Here is a 19500-nt window from a genome sequence, read left to right as displayed (position 1 = left end):
GTAGTTAAGAGAACAATACACGAAGCAACAATCTTAATGTCTTTCAAAAGCAAATCCTAGCAGAGAATTAAAAAAAAAAAAAATTCTGTCAGTAACCATACTGTCCCCTAGATATCCTGAAATGTGTTCTGCAACACAAAGGAATAGCTCAACGCTGTGTGGTATAGCTTGGTATTTAGCCTCTGTAGGCTCAGGTAGCTGCAAACGTTACTTAAAAATAAAGGATAGTTTTAAGTCACAGAAATCCACTTAGCAAAATTTAGCTATTTCCTGCCTCCAGGACCATGCTGTGATAGACACCCTAGCACCCCAACTTTTTAGCACTGTGTAGAGATGTTTATTTAGCTTGAGAAAGGCTGCCCAACTTAAAAGTCCAAGCCAGAATCACCCCAATGATACAAATATTCTGACGGAGGAGTTTGACCCTAATCAAGATAAAATGATGCAGAAATTAGTATTTACCAGCAGTTTGAACCAGGTAAGAATAAGAGTTAGGCCAGTTCTGGAAAGCAATCACAAAGAGGTAAAAAGTGCAGAAAGGATTGAGAGAGGAATAGAAAAAACAGTTAGACCATGTCAAAGAGCTAAGCAGGGAATGCACTGTAGAGATCTGAGGAAGAACGACGAACAGCTCCAGTGTAACATACAATATAGTAAGTTCACTGATCTCACAAGTTTTGGGATTGTTTCAATACACTGAAAGGCATTCTGGATTATACGTGACCACTGAAAATACCTTGATTTTAAATTACTTTTGATAGTGCCAAGGGATTGGCAGATGTTAACTTACCCAGGTACCTGGGGCAGATGGGGGTTACAGAATAAATGCTGCCTGTGCTGCAAGAAATTCGAACGCAGTGACCTCCTTCTCTTTTGCAATTGGTGATCCAAAGAGGACCGTACAGCAGTATTTTCATTTAGGACTCGGGATTGTTTCACACGCTCGTCATTGAGCCAGCAGCTAGCTTCCAGCTGCTCTAGGTTTTGCTTGGCTTCCAATAACTTATGCTTCTTGACTATCCTTTCCAGTTGGAATTTGACCTTTTTCCGTCTTATGTTTCTTTCTGCCTGTTTTAAGGAATATCTTCTCAAGAGCTCCAGCTGCACCAGTCTCTTCTTGTTCTGCTGTAGAAGGGAAGGGCAGATTTCCAGCCCAATGGTACTCTGCACCTCAGCCTCTCTGTACAGCGTAGACTCTGTTTGCACAGCAAACTCCCTCTGCTGTTGCTGAAGAGCAGCCAGTCGTTTATTCTCATTCATAAGCCACTGCTGGTCTATAAGCAAGATTGAAAGAAAGGAAAATTCATAGGAAAAACATTGTTCGTTGCTATCTTGTTTCTTAATTTAATCAGCCTTGAGAGATCATTTGAGAACAGAATTTCTATGCATGTAGAGCAGAGTCTTGACAAACCATTTAGAGAAAAATGTATCATTGCTGCACTTTATTGATAACTGAAAGCCTCTCCATTGGGATAAGGACTTGGGTAACAACTGCAAGATACAAGCAGGAGCTTGGCTGATACAGCTAAAGAGACTGGTGGATAAGACCTTGTTTGTAAGCAAAAAGTAGAACACATTTCAACTTCTCAAAGATTACACTCCAACGTCGCCTCAATTTTGTTGTTAAAATACAGTGGAAGCATAAAAAGGCCTGAGCTCAATTCTGTGCACTTTTCAGACATAGGGTATAAATTCACAGTAGTGAAGTATGACTTCATTAGCCTTTTACTGTGAAATATGCTACTACTTTTGCTTTAAGTATTCTGAAGTCACATGTTAATCGAGTAATTTAATGGCAAAGACACAGGTGAAGCCAACACAACCTTTAGCTATCAGGACAAACATAATTCAAAAAAGACAAGCTCATACTACCAGCCAATGCATATTTTTTATAAAATCGCCACTCTACTCCACAAAGAGAGTTAGCTTCTCTGCTTTTGTTAATGTCCCCCATATTTCATGAATGCTAAATATACTTACAAACCAACTGATTAACTTAATTTGATAATAAAATGTTACCTTGCTTACACACTTAGTTTTCTTTGAATATTCCAAAACCTGATCTTTGCAGTCAGTGGAGAAGCAGTAGAGAACACAGAACACCAGGTTGATTTGTTTTTAACCCTGGATGCAAGGCTACTTTATTTGACACAGGGGATGTGCTTAGAGATTTTTTAGAGTGCACTGGCTTCAATCTGAGCTATGATGAACTGTTACAATCAAAAGAAGGTATTATGGAGAACACCATTACCAGATTGTGTCTGATGGCTTGGACACGTTCTCTTAATGAAGCAGAGTTTGCTCATTTTTATGCTGCTATGAAAATATACATATTCAGCTGCACAAAGCAAACAAAATATATTGTCATCTGAAAAAGCAATGTAAAATCACAGGCAACGTTCCTTGACAAGTAGAGCATTTCTCAAAGGACCAAAGCTCTTCAAAGCACTTCTGTCTTACTAGTAGCAACATTTTTTTGGCTGGGCCTACCATCAATCTGCAGTCCTTTACTCATAAGCAACCTTTGGTTGCTTGTTCAGGGCATTAGGAATTAAGAGGTATTTAAGTCTGCTGTGAACAAGGGCTACCCACAGCTCTGCACAGCTGAGCTGTAAGAGAGGAATCTTGGGCTGTGGAAGTTTCCCTAATGTAAGAAATGTAAGAAGAAAGTGCTTAGGCATTGTCAGCATCATTTGCTTGGTGACTAGTGGTCTTGTTAAGCGTACTTCACTAGTGATCTCTACTGCAATGAGTCTCCTCTCCTGTTTATGTTGGCAGCTCTGCAAACAGCACAGGCACAGAAGGAGGAGTTCTAACCCTATGGTTAATTCTACAAATAAAAGGGAAGCATTTTAGTTAATATTTCTTTATAACATTTTTAACTTTCACATACAAAGCTTTTTTCTCAACTCATTATTTCCAGATCTGTCCTCTTCAGCATGTTTCTAGCAAGCAGAATATTCAGCAGATAAGAGTTTCCCTGCAACAGAGCTGCAAGCTCTAAGATGCTAACTAATCCCTGCTCACTTACTTGCCTCTGTCAGGAGCTCAGACACAGAGGGCACAGAAAAGGTGCAGAACTTTGGTGGATTGCCAAGTGAAGAATTGTATTCGGCTGGCAAAAACCACCTTCTTGGCTAAGCCTCATGTGAACACAGCAAATCCAGCAGAACTAGATGGAAGCAGAGAACAAGTCTACAGGGTCACGAAATAAAGACATTTTGGGGAACTTTTCTGGTTCTATGTACTATCTACATATCCTAAGTGCATTTCTGCGACATCCCATCACTACAATTTCCTTTTCATCTCTTCATTGTGGCTGGCATAATTAAAATATAGCAGACTACCTAAGTTTGGATCTGAGAAGCTTCCAAAAATTCACAGTTTTCTTCTTCCAGGAACCCATGGCAGGTTTTGCCAAGTGGGAACGTGTGCCTTTGTAACAGGCATACTTTGCTTATCAAGAAACCTGCATCAAATCATTCCTTAGAAGACAAACTAGAGAACATTAGAACCACCCAATTTCAGTGGTCAAAAACTTCTCAGGGTTTAAAATGTTCCAAATCAGTCTCTAAACTTGTTCGGGGCAGCCCAACCCCACCAAGAAATCTTGCTGAATATGCGGATGCAAAGCAGCACCTCGGGGCGCCAGGCGACACTGACACTAAAAAATACCTCTCCAAATATGCTGTGGCTCCACCTTCTGACAGTTATTTGCCATTCAAAATCTGATCACTGATCTAGCCTTTAGTACTCTTGCATAACACTGTAGAACTTCCTAGAAATAATTCCTGTTTGAACCAAAGCATGCCTCTCTTTTTTTTAATCCAATTTTGGTTTACAACAAATCAGCAATGGAGAATGCAATACCACTAATTCATCATCTTTAGGGTAAATAAAACCTGCATCTTATTTTTAATCTTAATTTGTCACACTTCAGTTTCTACCACAGAATATTTTAATGTATTTTTCTTCATTCTATAAAAGGGCAGGGGGTGTGTGTGGAAATACTGACTATATAAAAGCCAGTGAAACTCTCCTTCCCTTAACCAGGGCTCCTTCCCTTAACCAGGGCTGGGATTTTCGCTCTGAACTTGAGTATCATGAAAATGGGCTATATTGCTGCATGTGAATCATCAGTGAAATGTGTAAAGAGAGTACCTCAACTGACATATGTCGCTGTCTTGGAAGTGCTTCTTGGTTCCTATCATATCTTCTTGTTAGAGCAGTTTCTCCTGAAAGCTTATGGTAGGAACTACCACAGTCATCTCAATCTCCCAGAACAACTCATTGGATGAAGCAGAGGTACATCACAAGACAAAACACAGCAGCAGACTCTGTCTATCTTGCAACATGGCAGAGTTGCACTACGGACACGGCCTCAAGCTGCGCCAGGGGAAGTTTAGGTTGGACATTAGGAAAAACTTCTTCACCGAAAGGGTTGTCAGGCATTGGAACAGGCTGCCCAGGGAGGTGGTGGAGTCTCCATCCCTGGAGGTATTTAAAAGAAGGGTAGACGTGGTGCTTGAGGATATGGTTTAGTGGTGGACTTGGCAGTGATAGCTTAGTGGTTGGACTCGATGATCTTAAGGGTCTTTTCCAACCTTAATGATTCTATGATTCTATGATTCTATGAGTGGAGCGAAGCTGCAGGGAGGCAGGACGGGGAGCAGCTTGGGAAACAAGAGGCTCAGTGCCACAGGGGAGAAGCATGCTGGTGCTGTCTCTCCCAGCAGCGTCCTGTAGAGGCTAATTAAACAGTGCTGCTGGTGCATTGTGAAGGAGGCCCTTTAGTCCTGTTAATCAAAGCTTACTAACTGTTCTCAAGGGAAAGGCAATTATAAGAGAAAACTAGTCATAAGCCATAATAAAAGTTCTACCGACAATATAAAGGCTAACTAGGACAAAAACATCAAGAGGATGAAAGAATGCAGTAATGGAAAGGAAGTGAGAGAGAAGAAGAGGCAGGTACCCACTTTCTTGGATCTGCTGGTTGATTAGTGCTTGGTCATTTTCTAGTTCCTGCTCTGCTTTGATCTGTCCTCTCAGGATCTGCTGCTTTAAATCCTCAACATAGAGCTGCTGCCGCTGAATTTGTTTTCTGTGGAAAGCTTCCTGGTCTCTCAGTTTCTGCTTGTACTCCTCATGCACAGCATCTATTTCTCTGCTGTTAGAAACGTTGACAGTGAATTTAAACCAGAAACAAATACCAAACATTTGTAATAAAACAAGTCATCTTACAGACAACACTCAAGATACTGTTTTGTTCAATAAGAGTGCAGTATGACAAAAACTCGTGGTGGTAAAGTAGCTGTGTATACGCATGTCACAGCAGGCTACAATCCTGTAAATATAAATGCCAGCAAACATGAAAGCTCTCATGGTGAAGCAGAAAGTTCCATCACCAGAAAGATAATAGCAAAAAGGATTTTAAAAATATTGTCACTTTTAACTTGGCTGTAGATCTTCCAAAAATGAAATTGAGGAAGGAGGTTGTATATATGTTATAAAATTTTATAACCACTATATAGGACATTTGTCATCTAAGTACTTCAAAGTGCTTTACAGAAACAACGAAAGTTCTTCTCTGTTTTCACATCAGATGTCTCCAGCCTAGAACAGGTTACAGCATTGCTGAGATTACACTGACAGTCTCTGGCAGTACCAAGGAAAGAACTTGATCATCCTATTCTCTGCTGGATGAAACAACTATATTAGGTTACTGCTTCTATATTTGGAGCAGAATTGTGATCAGAACAGTGACTAACCTGTGAAAAACTGCCTTACAGTCCCCTCCGAGATGTTTGGTTCCTGTCTGCCAAAATTTTACATGCACACACAATCAAAATAGTATCTATTCTTAACATGATCCATGATAATGTTCAAAATACATTAACCGTCTGAAAGGAATATATATTCTACCTGTCTACATGTTATCATCACAAATTCTTAACATATAAAGTTATATATAAAGGTCATATATGACCTCTGCCTGTTGTTTGTTTCTAAACACCACGTTATTTTATGAACCTCAGAAAATTAAAACTTCAAGTCTTGAAAAAAATTTTAAAATATATTTTACTAATGACTTAAATTATGTATTTACTATAATAATGCATTTTTTTACTTTTAAGGAGAGCAAAGGTATCAAAACTCTGAAGAGTCCCTGAAGGTCAAAAGAAAACAAAAATATAATTGCAAATGAGTGCTCTGGGAACATCATGTTGTTTGTAAAATCCTTACCAATACAAGGTCACCAGTGCGAAAAGAGCACCTGAACTTTGCTACATAGGAATTAATTTCACATCTCCATTTAGAACTGTAAGCGTGTGTTCAAAGCAACCATTTCTGCAGCAGCAACTTTGATTCTGTGTGCTAAATTAGCAGGCAAAAACAGATGAAACAATTAAGCAGCCAAAGTCCACAAATCTTCTGGAGTAGCTTTCCATGGAACATACATTTCACTTTCTTAAGAAGCAGTGGGAAAGCCTCACTACATAAAAGCCTTAAGATTCTCAATAATTTACAATATTACTGTGACTCTCACTCACCTGAGGAAAACAGAATTCAGTTTTTTTTAAATGTTTGTGTGTCCAGTTCTGGGCTCCCCAGTTCAAAAAAGACAGAGAACTACTGGAGAGGGTCCAGCGGAGAGCTATGAAGATGATGAGGGGACTGGAGCCTCTCTCGTATGAGGAAAGGCTGAGAGCTGGGTTTGTTCTGCCTGGAGAAGAGGAACCTGAGGGAGGGATCTTACCAATGCTTATAAATGTCTGAAGGGTGGGTGTCAAGAGGATGGGGCCAGACTCTTTTCAGTGGTGCCCAACAACAGGACAAGGGGCAACGGGCACAAGCTGGAACACGGGAAGTTCCACCTGAACATGAGGACAAACCCCTTCCCTGTGCGGGTGCCAGAGCAGGGGCACAGGCTGCCCAGGGAGGCTGTGGGGTCCCTTCCCTGGAGACATTCACCCCCCGCCTGGATGCGGCCCTGTGCCCCTGCTCTGGGTGTCCCTGCTCAAGCAGGGGGGTTGGATGAGGTGATCTCCAGAGGTCCCTTCCAACCCCTGCCATTCTGTGATTCTGTGAAATGTAATGCTGGTGAGAATAACTGAAAAGGAACATCTTCTGTTCAATTGTCTGGCATGGTGCAAAGAGTCAGAGTTAAAACTTTGCTGCTGTCATCTGCTAAGTAGTTTGTGTCTGTTTCGGACACACAGGAACAAATTATAAGAAAAGGCAGCTCCAAGATCTATTTGTCCTTGGCTTGACTACAAATATGCCAACAACCAGTGATTTGTAATCTTCTCCTCTCGGATAAACTTTAATTGATTCCCAGGAAACAGGAGTGGGATGCCTCATTTCTCATTCAGCTGATGTAGGTTTGAATTGACACTTCTCTGCAGCACTGAAATGTTCGTATGGCCATTACAAATCTCCAGCTCTTCAGGTATTTATAATGCCAGCAACTACTGAGGGACAAACTCAGAGATTAAAGCTAGACTGGTTAACTAAAAAAGAATCACTTTTTGAACATAGTGTTAAATCTGAAGTTAGGAAAAGCTTCCATGGTTTTAATAAGTCTGAGGAAGGCTTTCCCTGAATGCAGCTTCCAGGTTACCTGCCATATTTTCCAAGGGAAATGTAATGGACCAGCCATATAATCTGGAGGTTAAAAGTACTGATCTGAGACAAAAACCTCCCTGATTTTGGAGCAGTTATATCACCTCTGGGCTTTCACGTACGTAGGCTGCAAGGTCTTCAGGGTGAGGACTGCCTCTGGATGCCGATGCACTAAACCTAACAGAGCCCTGATGTCAGCTGAAGCCTCTTCTTGCCAATACACTAAAACTAATAAACCTTAATAGCAACTGTAAATGTTAAGTCTCTGCACATACTCTGATGATGGGGTAGTCTTTAACCTGTTTTGCTAACAGGCATATAAAAGCTTTGATTCCTATGGTGGTATGAAAGTTGAAAATGTGAATCTAAATTTGGTACTGCACAACTGCATGACCTTGGACAAGTCACTTAGTCCGAGACACGTGTGAAAGAAGCAAAGTGCATTCATCCAAAAGGAGTGATGAGGATCTGTTAACATTATCAAGTATCAAGAAAGGCAATTATCAGAATATCTGGTTTCTATTCATTTATCATTATTAGCACCATTCTGTATCAGATTGAGGAAACTGAGTAAAGCATTGCCAATATAGCTGAAAAGTGGAGCATGAGATTAAAACAGTAGACAAAGAATTCTTGTTTTGCAAACATAAAATTCCTTTTACAAAATGTCTCATTCTCTTCCTCACCATGACTTTTAGCTCTCAGTCATCCTTCCCAAAAAATCGACCTATCAGAGTTCAAACTGCTTACAAATTGAAACCCAGAACATTTAAGTATGGAACAACTCAGTGTTGTATTTCAATCCAAAGACCTCACAATGCTCACAGAGGTGGTTAGGTAACATCCATTTACAGCTGGGAGAGGCTCACAAGGTCTTCCCATACTTTCCAACAATGCTGAAACCACCCCACCCCCATGTTCCAAAGTATCAGGGAATAAGCAATGCAAACAATGCACATGGAAGTGTATTGTTTGCTGTTCTCAGCAACACTAGCATATTCCCTCATTTTGTGGTAATGCCTTTTTGCTGAACTGACATGAAACTGTAAGATCCTTTCCAACACACATGTGTGTTGGGACACAGAGCAGAACACGATGCAGGCCAAACTGATGTTATTAATCACAGCTTCACACTGCGACTACACCCCAAAAAGACAGAATACAGAGTCATACCCATACGTCACTTTAAACCTTGGAAAAGCAAACACGACACAGCAACCATTACAGTATTATTACTGCTTTGTTCTGGTGATGTAGCTAGTTGGTACAATTCTCTCTTTCTAAGGTTAAAGTTTTTATAATAAAATACCATTGCTGAAGGTATATATACGAATTGCAGTTCTGCTCCTATATCAGGGCCTCTTTGCTTCACCTCCTAATTTTTAATAGTACAAAACAAAAACCAGGTGGGACATAAAGAGAGGTCTAAATACAGAGGTTGAACATTAAACAGCGTTTTACGAAGTGGCTTCTTAAAGATGGTTTCCTCAAGCGGAACAAGATGATAATGAAAATTCATGCAGAGCCACTTACATAAGACAGGTATACCAGAAGATGTTTTTCCTCTGGCTGTGAGACAACTGACTGTGAGAGCAAAGTGACTGGCTCATTTGGGTTTGGGATACATATCTGTCTCTCACAGAAACTGCTGAAACCAAGAACATGAAGTAAGAATGCTCCCTTTCTACCTCCGAACATGCTATGTCATGTCAATACACACTTGCTGGTTTGTGGAAATAACACAACAAACTAAACTAAAAAAAAATGAGGTGACAATGGCCCCGAAAGAAAACAACAGATTCACACACACTTCATAGATAAATCACCTAATAGACAATTTAAAGAACAATCAGTTTGTGTAATACATGTTTGGAACGATTAAACTAAAACCACATATCAATCCGGCTAACATAAGAATTTAGCCATATTCTGTAATAGGTAGATGAAATCACTAATTTCTTTCATCTAAAACATCTTAAATCAGTTGCACTGTTAACTTTAAGCTTGAAATACAATTTCTGCTATTGCTTGTATTCCTGCTTTCCCACATAAGGGAATCCACTCTTGGTATAGTTCAAGCAGGAAATAATATAACCTCAGGACAAACATAAGACAAAAAGCTTCATTTTTGTAGGTAGAAAGACATACATAAAATTTTCTTTTCATGGGACTAGCATACTCTGGCATATAGCATATAAAAAAAGAAAAAAATGCATTTAATGTCATAAAAGCATGCAGATTTCCAGGTGTACCAAATGCAGTAAGAAGCGTCAACAGTTACCCCTCCTCCAAGTAAACCCTTAAAAACAGCAACTAAAATTACAACAACAGAAGGATACCAACCTTAAAATAAAGATTATCACAAATTACTGGGAAAATTTTCATATTATACCAATGCTGCTGGATTGTTTTTCCATCTCATTTTTCTCTTCACAAAGTTTGCATGATGCATGCTAAATGAACCATCTGTAAATCCACATTTTTTCCAGCCTGTTTTGTCGCTAGCTCTCCGGGATCCTATTGTGCAATTCTCCTCCCCTCTTCCCCAAACACTTCTCCTGCTGATGCAGAGGCTGGCGGCTGCTACAGCATAATGCAGTTTTCAGTAACTATGGCAGCAATAGCTCTGTGGTGAGGCTGAATGCCTTCTGCAACAAAATCTTAAGGCTCAAATAGAGAAACTCAAGGGAAAATAACCACTGTTCTTAAAAGCTGAAATTTGCCAATTTTCCCAAAGAAAACATCAGCCAAGTCAGCACCCCCATCCCTCTGTCTGCTTAGTGTTCAAGTCCCATTTTTCTTTTAAGAATTATTTTTTCCAGGGGAAGAAGAGTTAATAATAAAGCAGAAAAAAAGATTTTGGCAAGGCATTTTGCACCCTTGCAAATCCCAGCCCTGAGAGCAATCACCAGTCAGGGTTACAAGTCTACCCACTGATATACATCCACCCCCGGCTCCATCCTCCCCCTCCACCCGTATCCAATCCAGGACCCTTCCCGCAGGGCCTCAGAGCATCACGCAGCAGCAGGCAACACGCAGCTGCGCGGGATTGTACATCTGCTTCTGCCTAGCACAGAGGCTCAAACCTCTCCCTTCTCGTCCCTAAAGCGAAGGGAAGAGTGACGAAGGAGGTACGAAGACCTTGTATTATCATCTCCTGAAGCAATGCCACTCACACAATTCAAAGCACAAGCTGGGGGATGGGGTGCAGGAGGTGGGAACCAGAAATCAGTCAAAACAGCCAGCTGAGTCAGAAACCTTTAGAAATAAGGAACCTCTGGAAATGTACACACAGAGTAATCCCTTTCACGGAAGTTACAATCAGGTGAAGCATTATCTGGATTTCTGATTAGCTGGTTTGCTTGCAGAAGAAGCACACCTGTGCATTTTTAATGTTTTTTTTTTGTTTGTGTTTGTGTGCTTGGTTTTTTTTTAGCCTTTCCATGCAAAACCTCATTTTTTTATTTGCCTAAGCCCCCAAAACAACAGGAAGGCAACGACTTATTTAAGGCAACCCTTTAAATACACTTCTAAAACAGACCTCTTTTTGGCAAGTAGTCACAGGCACAAGACACCGCCACACGCTCCAGTAAAGGTCACCGCTGCCTTGCTAAATTCCAGTTCAGCTGGAACTACAATCTATCACAGGTTTTCCACTTATGATTTCAGTTATATATAGAATCAGTTAGTTCCCCTGCTAACACACTATATGTGCTTCTGCTGTAAGTTGGAGGGTTGCTGTAAAAGACACAGTGCCTTTCTCTGTGAAATGAAATATCTGAGGGATCTTTTAAAAGATGCAGAAGATTTCTTTGACTTGTATTTGTAGAGCACTTTGAAATTCTCAAATGAAAGCTGTTAGTAAGAACTCAGACTATTATTTTTATAAGTATTAGTTGGACATGTTAACCCTATCAAATTAGAATAATAAGCATCAGATGCCATATCTACGGGCACTGTTTCCTTTCCAGCTCAGCAGAATTTCACACATTTTTAAGATTATATTTTTTCCCGGATTAACAATGTTGGCATTTTTAAGGAAAGAACTTAAACATGTTCCAAGCAGCTAAAATAGTTCAGTGTAGTGCTACACCACTGGAGTCCAATGCAACAACTCCTGTTTGTTTTGGTTTTTTTTCAAACCAGCAAGAGAACAAAATCAGAGTTTATATTTATATAGAGTATGGTATTAAGGCAATGACAGGAGCAAGAACTTCATTATCTGCTTGTTTGTGGTGATGATTTCATGTGATGCTTGATGCCAGACACAAGCCTTCTGTGTGTTTGCTGGCTGACAACAAACATCAGAAGTTTGAAGTGTTGCGGCTCTTCTGAGTAGGGTGTATGAGCAAACAGCCAAGTAAGAGTACACTGAATCACAGCCCTTTTCAAGGAAAGTTTCATGCCTAAAATTTTAATATTTGGGTGCAGTCACAGAAATTACTTCTGTTTCTCATTTCTCAAAATATTTTAACATACAATCAGAGGTTTAACTGGTAATTCAACCCACGAAAAACAGATGAGAAAAAAGTCATACTGACAGCATGGGAGATAAGACTGTAAGTAATCATTACCATAACATGTATGTTCATATATTCAGAAATAAAAAAGTCCAGAAGAAAGCAAAGTACCATCAGTTCCTGATTAAAGAGTACTTAAACCCATGGAAGCCCAACACTTTCCGAATTATTTTTGTGTGCAGCTGCTGTGCCTTTTCGCATGAATAAGATGTGCTATGCTAGGAATTTTGGTTTTGGACTCTTCCATAAAGCCATTTTCTTCTCACCAGAAAAGAACCCACTTTGTCCAAGGAGTTTTCAATATACTAGTGAGTATTCACAGAACCTACTACTGACATAAAATTTAATATATTTTAGGGTTCTTATATATTGTAAATTGGTGGCAGCTTCAGTGTAAACCCCACTCTAGTCATGGCTTTAAAATACAGGTTACACATGCAAGAAAGTTGCAAACCATTTGCACAAGATCTAGTGGAAATAAAGAACATGGTTGCAGAGACTTGCCTATGACTCAGCTGCATGAACAGATTCTTGTTTCAACATAATAAAATAAAATTAAAGCTTGAAGCCTAGTTTCCATCTCTTCTGGAGGAAACTGGTGTAGCACAGAAGAAAGACAAAGTTAGAGGGGCCAAAAAATTCAGCATGATTTAGACACATTAATATTCTTACCTTAGTTCAGGAGAACGTTTGTTTTCTCTACAGTTTCTACATTTTTGACTGTAAAAATAAAAATAGGAAATCATAAAGATGTTCAAAAGAAGGCAAGAAAACTTCACTGAAACCTATCATACAGAGATGTTATTGCTATTTGCAGCAGAGGAAGGCTCTAAGATGCAGGTTGCTGCCAGCTGGGAGAGGATCAAGAACTACCAAGTGCAGGGGGCGGGAGAGAGACACACACGCATAGCTTGTCCTGTTCTTATATTTTCCTCTAAGCACCTCTTTCTGACAGAGGCAAGACACTGCAACAGGTGGACTTTTAATGATGAGCAAACAAACTCCCTGTAGTCCACTGAGTCCTGTGTTACTGTTTGCAAAGTAACTCAGACACACCTTTTAGTACTTGACATTGACTTTTCTTCATGAAAGCTGGACATACGTATAATTATATTCTTATATTATAAATCTTAGGCTAGATGTCTCAATCATAACCCCCTCCATGAGCAAAACCACTTCTCTGGACAGAAACACAGGCTTACTGGTTACTGTAAAGGAAGGCTTAGTGGATCAATTCAGTTTACCTTTGCCAAAAAACTATTCAAGAAGAAAAAAAAGACCACTGGATTATGCAAAGTGAAAGACAACTAATATTAGACATAGTTTATAGCTTATTCCTGTAAGAGATGGACATTAATAAAAATCAAGCGAATGCAATACCATAATGCTTTTCATTTTCACTGAAGCAACCGTTTGAAACATTCTAGTTAAGTACAAGGGTAATGTTAAGCAATGTAATATGCATAGTCCTGTCCAGGTGATTAAAAAATTGATCAACACAAACAAATCTGCTATCTGAATGTGGTCTGAAAAAAATCAATCAGAAATGTTCTTCAGTTTTGTCGGGTTAAAAAGGGGAAAACCAAGTGCAATTCTGTGCTAAACTGTTCACGATGCTTCAGGATTTCTGGAGCTTTTTTAAGGTACATCAACAAATTTCTGTGACAAAAGCTCCACGTCTAATGTTTATACCTATGTAAAGATCAATCTGATATTTACTTTTGAAGGCCATTAGAGAAACCCTTATTTTTACATTATTTGTAATTTTTACAAAGAAAATAATAGCAGTGATGTGTGAAATGTACCTTGGTAAAGAAACAAAATTTAATACCATTTTGTATAGAAAAGTATCACTGCAGCAAATGAAAAGCAAATGCAGATATTAGATACATTAAAGAGAACACATAGAAACACAATATCCAAGGTGGAAAGCAAGCCACTTGACTAGAAGTATGAAGAGATGTTCAAAACAGAGATAACATTTTATGCTCATAAAAACAAGATGAGGTTCTTCCTCTAGAAAGAGATGAAAGATTCCCAGTATGTTACCACACCAAAAACACTCTAGCAAGAAGCAGAACTATCAACAGATATGAAAGAGAAGATGGCTTTTTCTTGCCTTTAACAGGTCAATTGAATGTGCCAGGCTGAGAGGAAGTAAAAAAGAGAAAGAACCCAATTACATTGAATTCTGTGATATTCTGTTTTCAATGTTATGAACTGAAACACAGGAGATATCTTAATTCATTTTCCTGATACATATTTCTCACTGTCTTCACCACCCCATTCTTTCCCTTTCAGAAAGGCTTTGCCATGAAAAGCATACACTAGACACTGTGACTATGAGCAGCTCTTCAACATTTTGGATGTAGTCTATGCCCTTTTTACTGATCAGTTTAAAAAAAAGAGAGCATTACAATGGCTTTCTGAGATGAAGGGTTCAATGAGGACTTGAACTAAAGGGAATTTATGAATAAACAAACCTTTTGACTTCCACAAGAAATTAGCAGGGAAACAGAATTGGTAATCATTACCTTGGCAAAATCATATCTAGAAAAGTCGATTCTGTGCACTGAAGTAAGAATATTGTAAAAATTGTAGATTAGCTTCTAAATCAAAACAGCTATAATGAAGATGTGCAAGTGAACTGAATTAAGGCTGACAGTCTCATCTGAGGGATTTTCTTGATTGTGCATTAATATTCATTGTACATCAAGAAATAACTTTTCAGGTTTGTTGCTTGTATATCATAACACTGCAGATTAGTCAGCTGGCCAATGCATTTTCTCAGACACTTCTATTTGATCACTTGAGGACCTATTGCATATAGAGCTTAGTTTTGTCTGAACCAAGTCCTAGATTCAGACATCATCCCACATGAGAAATTATTTGCTTGTTTGGTTTTTTTAAACTTACTTGTCAAGAGAAGAAGGGATATAGTGAGAGGAATGGCTGCAAGTTCCATCCAAGTTGAGCCAGTCCAAAGCTCCACAACTCAGAATGGGTGGGGTTTCACTAATCTACAAAACACATGACATGAGAACAGGAACAAAAAAATATCACAGCAACCCAGGAACTTCCAAGTTATCATTAATACTGCTGTTGCTAACTACTGTGTGCAATGCTGCATAATACCTCCCATGCAAGTTCATAATCCTACTTACACTTCTGCTTAGTCTTTGATAATTTGCAAAATTGCTAAGTATTTGTTACTCAGCACACCTCTTCTTGTAGCTCTGTTTTAATGTACTGCACATTTCATTAATCAAGAAATTAAGAATGAAAACAAATGGAAGTTAATCCCCTTATTTCAACTAAAGAAGTGGGGTACAAGAGGATAGTTGAGCAGAAGGTATAAAATGTTACTATATGAAAATCCATTTTTAAAGGTAGGTTCTTTCCAATATCAGTTGGTAGCATGGTTATGCCCTAAATCAGAAAATTTACATTAAGTTAGGTTTTTTAGTTATATATGCCAGTAATTTTAAGAATGATTTTTTTGGAAACATTATTGAACTAGCTGAGCAAATAATATCTTGCAGCAGTTAGTTCCTGAGATTAACATACGAAGAATTATTTTATCTACTTCTGATGTATGTAACAATTAAGTACTTTCAGAGTCAACAATACTTAAGCACTTAATCCCATAAATTTTCCATTTCTTCTAGTTATCTCATTCAGGATGGCGAAATGACAGAGAAAGAAAATAATTCAGGAAATTATCAAATGTGGAAAGATTCCTAACTGGTCTTTTCACTGCAGCATTCTGTCTTTCTGTTTCAATCCTACTGTAGTCATGACTAGAAATAGGAAACACTAAATTATTCAAGGGGTCTGCATCATCTTTTGCTAAGCACATCTGAAAGAAGCGCTAGTGTCCTCCCACAAAAGGCTTAGCATCATTACAGACCATTAGACAGAGGAAATGAAGCAAGGGAATATGATGATGAGCAGAAACACTACCTATATCAGGCTGGCTGAAATTAGGAAAATCAATGAAGAATTAAGAGAGAAAAATACAGTTTTAGAACTTACTGATCTTTTTTGTCTTAAGATAGCAGCTTCTGCTGGGTGATTGAATCTAAACTTATGAGACTTGCCAAGGACAACTAGGGCCCCTGTGAACAAAAATTAATTAGAAATCTAGAGAGACATAATTCATCAAACAGTTGGTCCTAGAATGTTAGCAGTATCTTAACTCCAGTATACAGACTACAGCATATACAAACTACTACAGAATAGTACGTTCAAAAAAAAAATATTCTGAGCAACAGCTTTCTGACCATCACAGAGCAGAGAACGATTTTTTAAATTTGCCACTATGGAACAGCAGAGCTATCATTTTATAATGACAGCATCTGAGCAAACCGATCTTGGAGATCTCTGCAAACTCAACAAAACAGTAAATTCCCTGTTCATATTAAAGACCAGCATGACTTCATATCAAAAACAGAACCAACCCACTGCTGGAAACTTGCCTTTTACACTGTCTTTTTAAGAAACCAGATCACTGCAAGTTCCCACAAACCGGATATTTTATTTTTTTTTATTTTAAACAACCTGTAAATATGGGAGCCCGATCCATTCCATCTGAGCTCATTCACTGTTGCCTATGATTCAGTGGCTAGTACCCTCCACCTAAACACACTGTGAAAAAGCTGAAGGTCATTTTAACCACATTACATAATTGCCAAAAAACCCTGCCAGTGGTCAGCTGGCTTAGAGCCAGTCTCTACTACTTTCCACAACAGTGCCTCTGACTACAGATCTTCCCTTTTCAGAAGGCTACAGACTACTGCTGCTAACAGGGGTCTTAATATTGTCACCTGTGTCTTCCTTTTACTTTCTGTGGTGTACTTAATTTATCTGTCCCGGTGTGGAAACTCTAGCCATGGATCTAACCTTGTGGTGCTAGGCAGCAGTAGGAGACTGAAAGATGTATTTCTTAGATCTGCATGAGTTCCATAAATCCTTGTCTCTAAACTCCAGAGGTAAGCCGATTATAATGCAGCATTCGCAGAAAAAGCAAGCCTTACCTTGTGACAGGCGACATGATTCAGTGACTTCACATCCATTCACAGTGCAGTGTGCACCCTGAACTGGTCTCAGCGTCACAATCCCACAGTTGTTGTCTATCATGCAATGATCCCTTTCGATCCATCGTCCCTGCAAAACTACAACGTATAGATGTTTTATCTCACCTGTTGAAGGGGTTGGCTTTGAACTATTTTCCTCAGAATGAAGTACCATGCACTGTTTGACCCTATTACTGCGTACTTTGTACCTCAAAGAATTATGTCATGTGCAGAACAAGGCGATTAAAATGTTGGTTTTGACTGCTAGCCAAGTACCCAATCACAGAAGAAACTTACTTGATTGAAATTAGTGAGATTGCTCTTTTAAAGTATTTCTGGTTCTGGAAAACTATACGTTACTTTCTGATCTGTGAGCTGATGTGCAAATTCTTCTGTTGTGCTGAATTTTCCTATTACTATTATGGCATTTATTGTTTATATTTTACTAACCTACTGGCAGAAGATAATCAAACTTAAACTTAGCAGAACTAACCAGAGCTGAGATTCCATAGTCTCCAATTTCAGTATAAAGTTTCAACTCTATATCACAACTTGTAGCTCTTGCGATTGACTGTTAAAATTAAGAGCAGAATTGAAATAAAAAGTATTCTGAATAATTTGAATTGTATAGCTAAAATAGTCTGCCCAAGTAGAGTTGAAAAGCATTTTCAATGTCTCACGATCACTTGTGCCACTAGTTTAGGATAGAACATATCAAGATTTGGATGTCGGACTAAGATATTTTTAAACACTTGCATAGCATTCCACAAGTGGGAAGAAAATTCTGAAGAGATCTCTATTAGGGTAAGACCTTTGACTTTTTGACTTGGTAAACAAAACCAAAAAATAACCAAAAGATTTTAGCCAACTTAATTATTGTCTTCTACTTACCTTTCTCTCTAAAGAAAGCTGGCAAACAGAAACATTACCTGTCATATTACACATGACAAACGTAAACCTCTTGGTTTGACCTGACCATATAATAAAATAATTTGTAATATCATTCTCTTACCAATGTCTTGATCTTGGTCTGAATCACTTCTTCCAATTTTGGTTGTTCCTTCCTAAAACAAGAGAAGAATTAATTTAAAAGTTGTTTCCTGAAAGTGGATTATATATCATAATTAAAAAAGCTTTGGTACAGCATCTTAGCAAATCCCTGAAATAAATTGTCTCTGAATGACTGAATTGTTTAGAGCAAACTCTATCTACTACTTCATAGTACCTGAGCCTGCTGTGCCCCATAGCAATGTGATTGCTCCTTACCCTGCAGCTAGGTCAGCTTCTCCTATTACAACTCCAGTAGACAAAGTAACCCTCAGTAGATGATTTTTGGACTGTGCTTTAGACAAATATTTTGAATATGAACACATGTTCTGATGCTCTGAACTTCTACAGTGAGGCTTGTTGTTGGCAGAAATGAGATAACTCTTTTTATAAATATCCATGCAGGAAGAAAGAAGCTGCAAAATGATTATTCGGTTAATTAGGCTTTTCAGATAAAAAAGTAACAGAATTCCTATTTTGTAAGGGAACTATGTCATAGATTACGAATTCTTCAAACTACCTACTAAAGGAGAACTTTCTTCTGAAACTTAAATGATGCTTACAAAAATTCTTCTTGGTGATTATGGTATATACAAAGTTCCCAAACTTCATGATTCAAAAACTTCAAAGAAAAGAACTGCCTAGGAACAAAAGTCTCCAGAACACACAGATTCAAATCATATTATGGGCCAGTGATGGAAGGGAGACAGTATTCTTATGGTACAGTGCAAATATCAATAAAACAGCAGCATTTAAGCAATACTATGAGAACAAAAACTACCAAAAAAAAAAGAATTAATTTACCAGCTGTCTAGTATGTTCCTTTACCGGTTCTATCTTTTTCCTTAGGAAAACAAAGCAAGATCATTTCCCAGCTCTGAAGAGACATTATACTTGATTACTGTAAACTGATTAGTGAATGCACTCTAAAACAACTGTAGTGGCAACTCCTTCAAGTCATATTAAAATTAATGATGGTCATTAAACTAGTCGATTTTTGTATTCTAATTAGAATAAATTGAATGTGCTTTCTGCTCCAAGTATAATTATAACCTAGATTTAAAGATGAAGCAAGAAGTAGCAATCAGAAGCCTGAAGACTAGGAAAAGGGAAGCTGTGTATTACTGTAAGATGATGCAGTTATTGGTAGTTACGGGTAAATCACAGTGGTTTTGTGCATTGGAGGGAAAGGGGATGACTATCCTTCAGTTCCTCACAGAGCTCACCTATCTGAA

The 19500-nt window shown here is 38.5% G+C and overlaps 1 protein-coding gene across 1 annotated transcript in view; it reads right to left on the bottom strand.

Annotated features, from left to right (window-relative positions):
• STARD9 (StAR related lipid transfer domain containing 9) overlaps positions 1–19500 on the bottom strand; it is a 121387-nt gene that overhangs the window by 21938 nt on the left and 79949 nt on the right. Inside the window, exons 17-23 of the mRNA XM_075105676.1 lie at positions 18231–18282; positions 17180–17317; positions 16179–16261; positions 15060–15163; positions 12816–12863; positions 4977–5167; positions 791–1274 (exon numbers count right to left, since the gene is read on the bottom strand). Of these exons, the coding sequence (XP_074961777.1) occupies positions 791–1274; positions 4977–5167; positions 12816–12863; positions 15060–15163; positions 16179–16261; positions 17180–17317; positions 18231–18282 (1100 nt within the window). The remainder of the gene's footprint in view (positions 1–790; positions 1275–4976; positions 5168–12815; positions 12864–15059; positions 15164–16178; positions 16262–17179; positions 17318–18230; positions 18283–19500) is intronic.

Source organism: Phalacrocorax aristotelis, chromosome 10, assembly GCF_949628215.1.
Source record: "Phalacrocorax aristotelis chromosome 10, bGulAri2.1, whole genome shotgun sequence".
Taxonomy (NCBI): Eukaryota; Metazoa; Chordata; class Aves; order Suliformes; family Phalacrocoracidae; genus Phalacrocorax; species Phalacrocorax aristotelis.
This window is presented reverse-complemented; position numbering and strand designations above follow the sequence as displayed.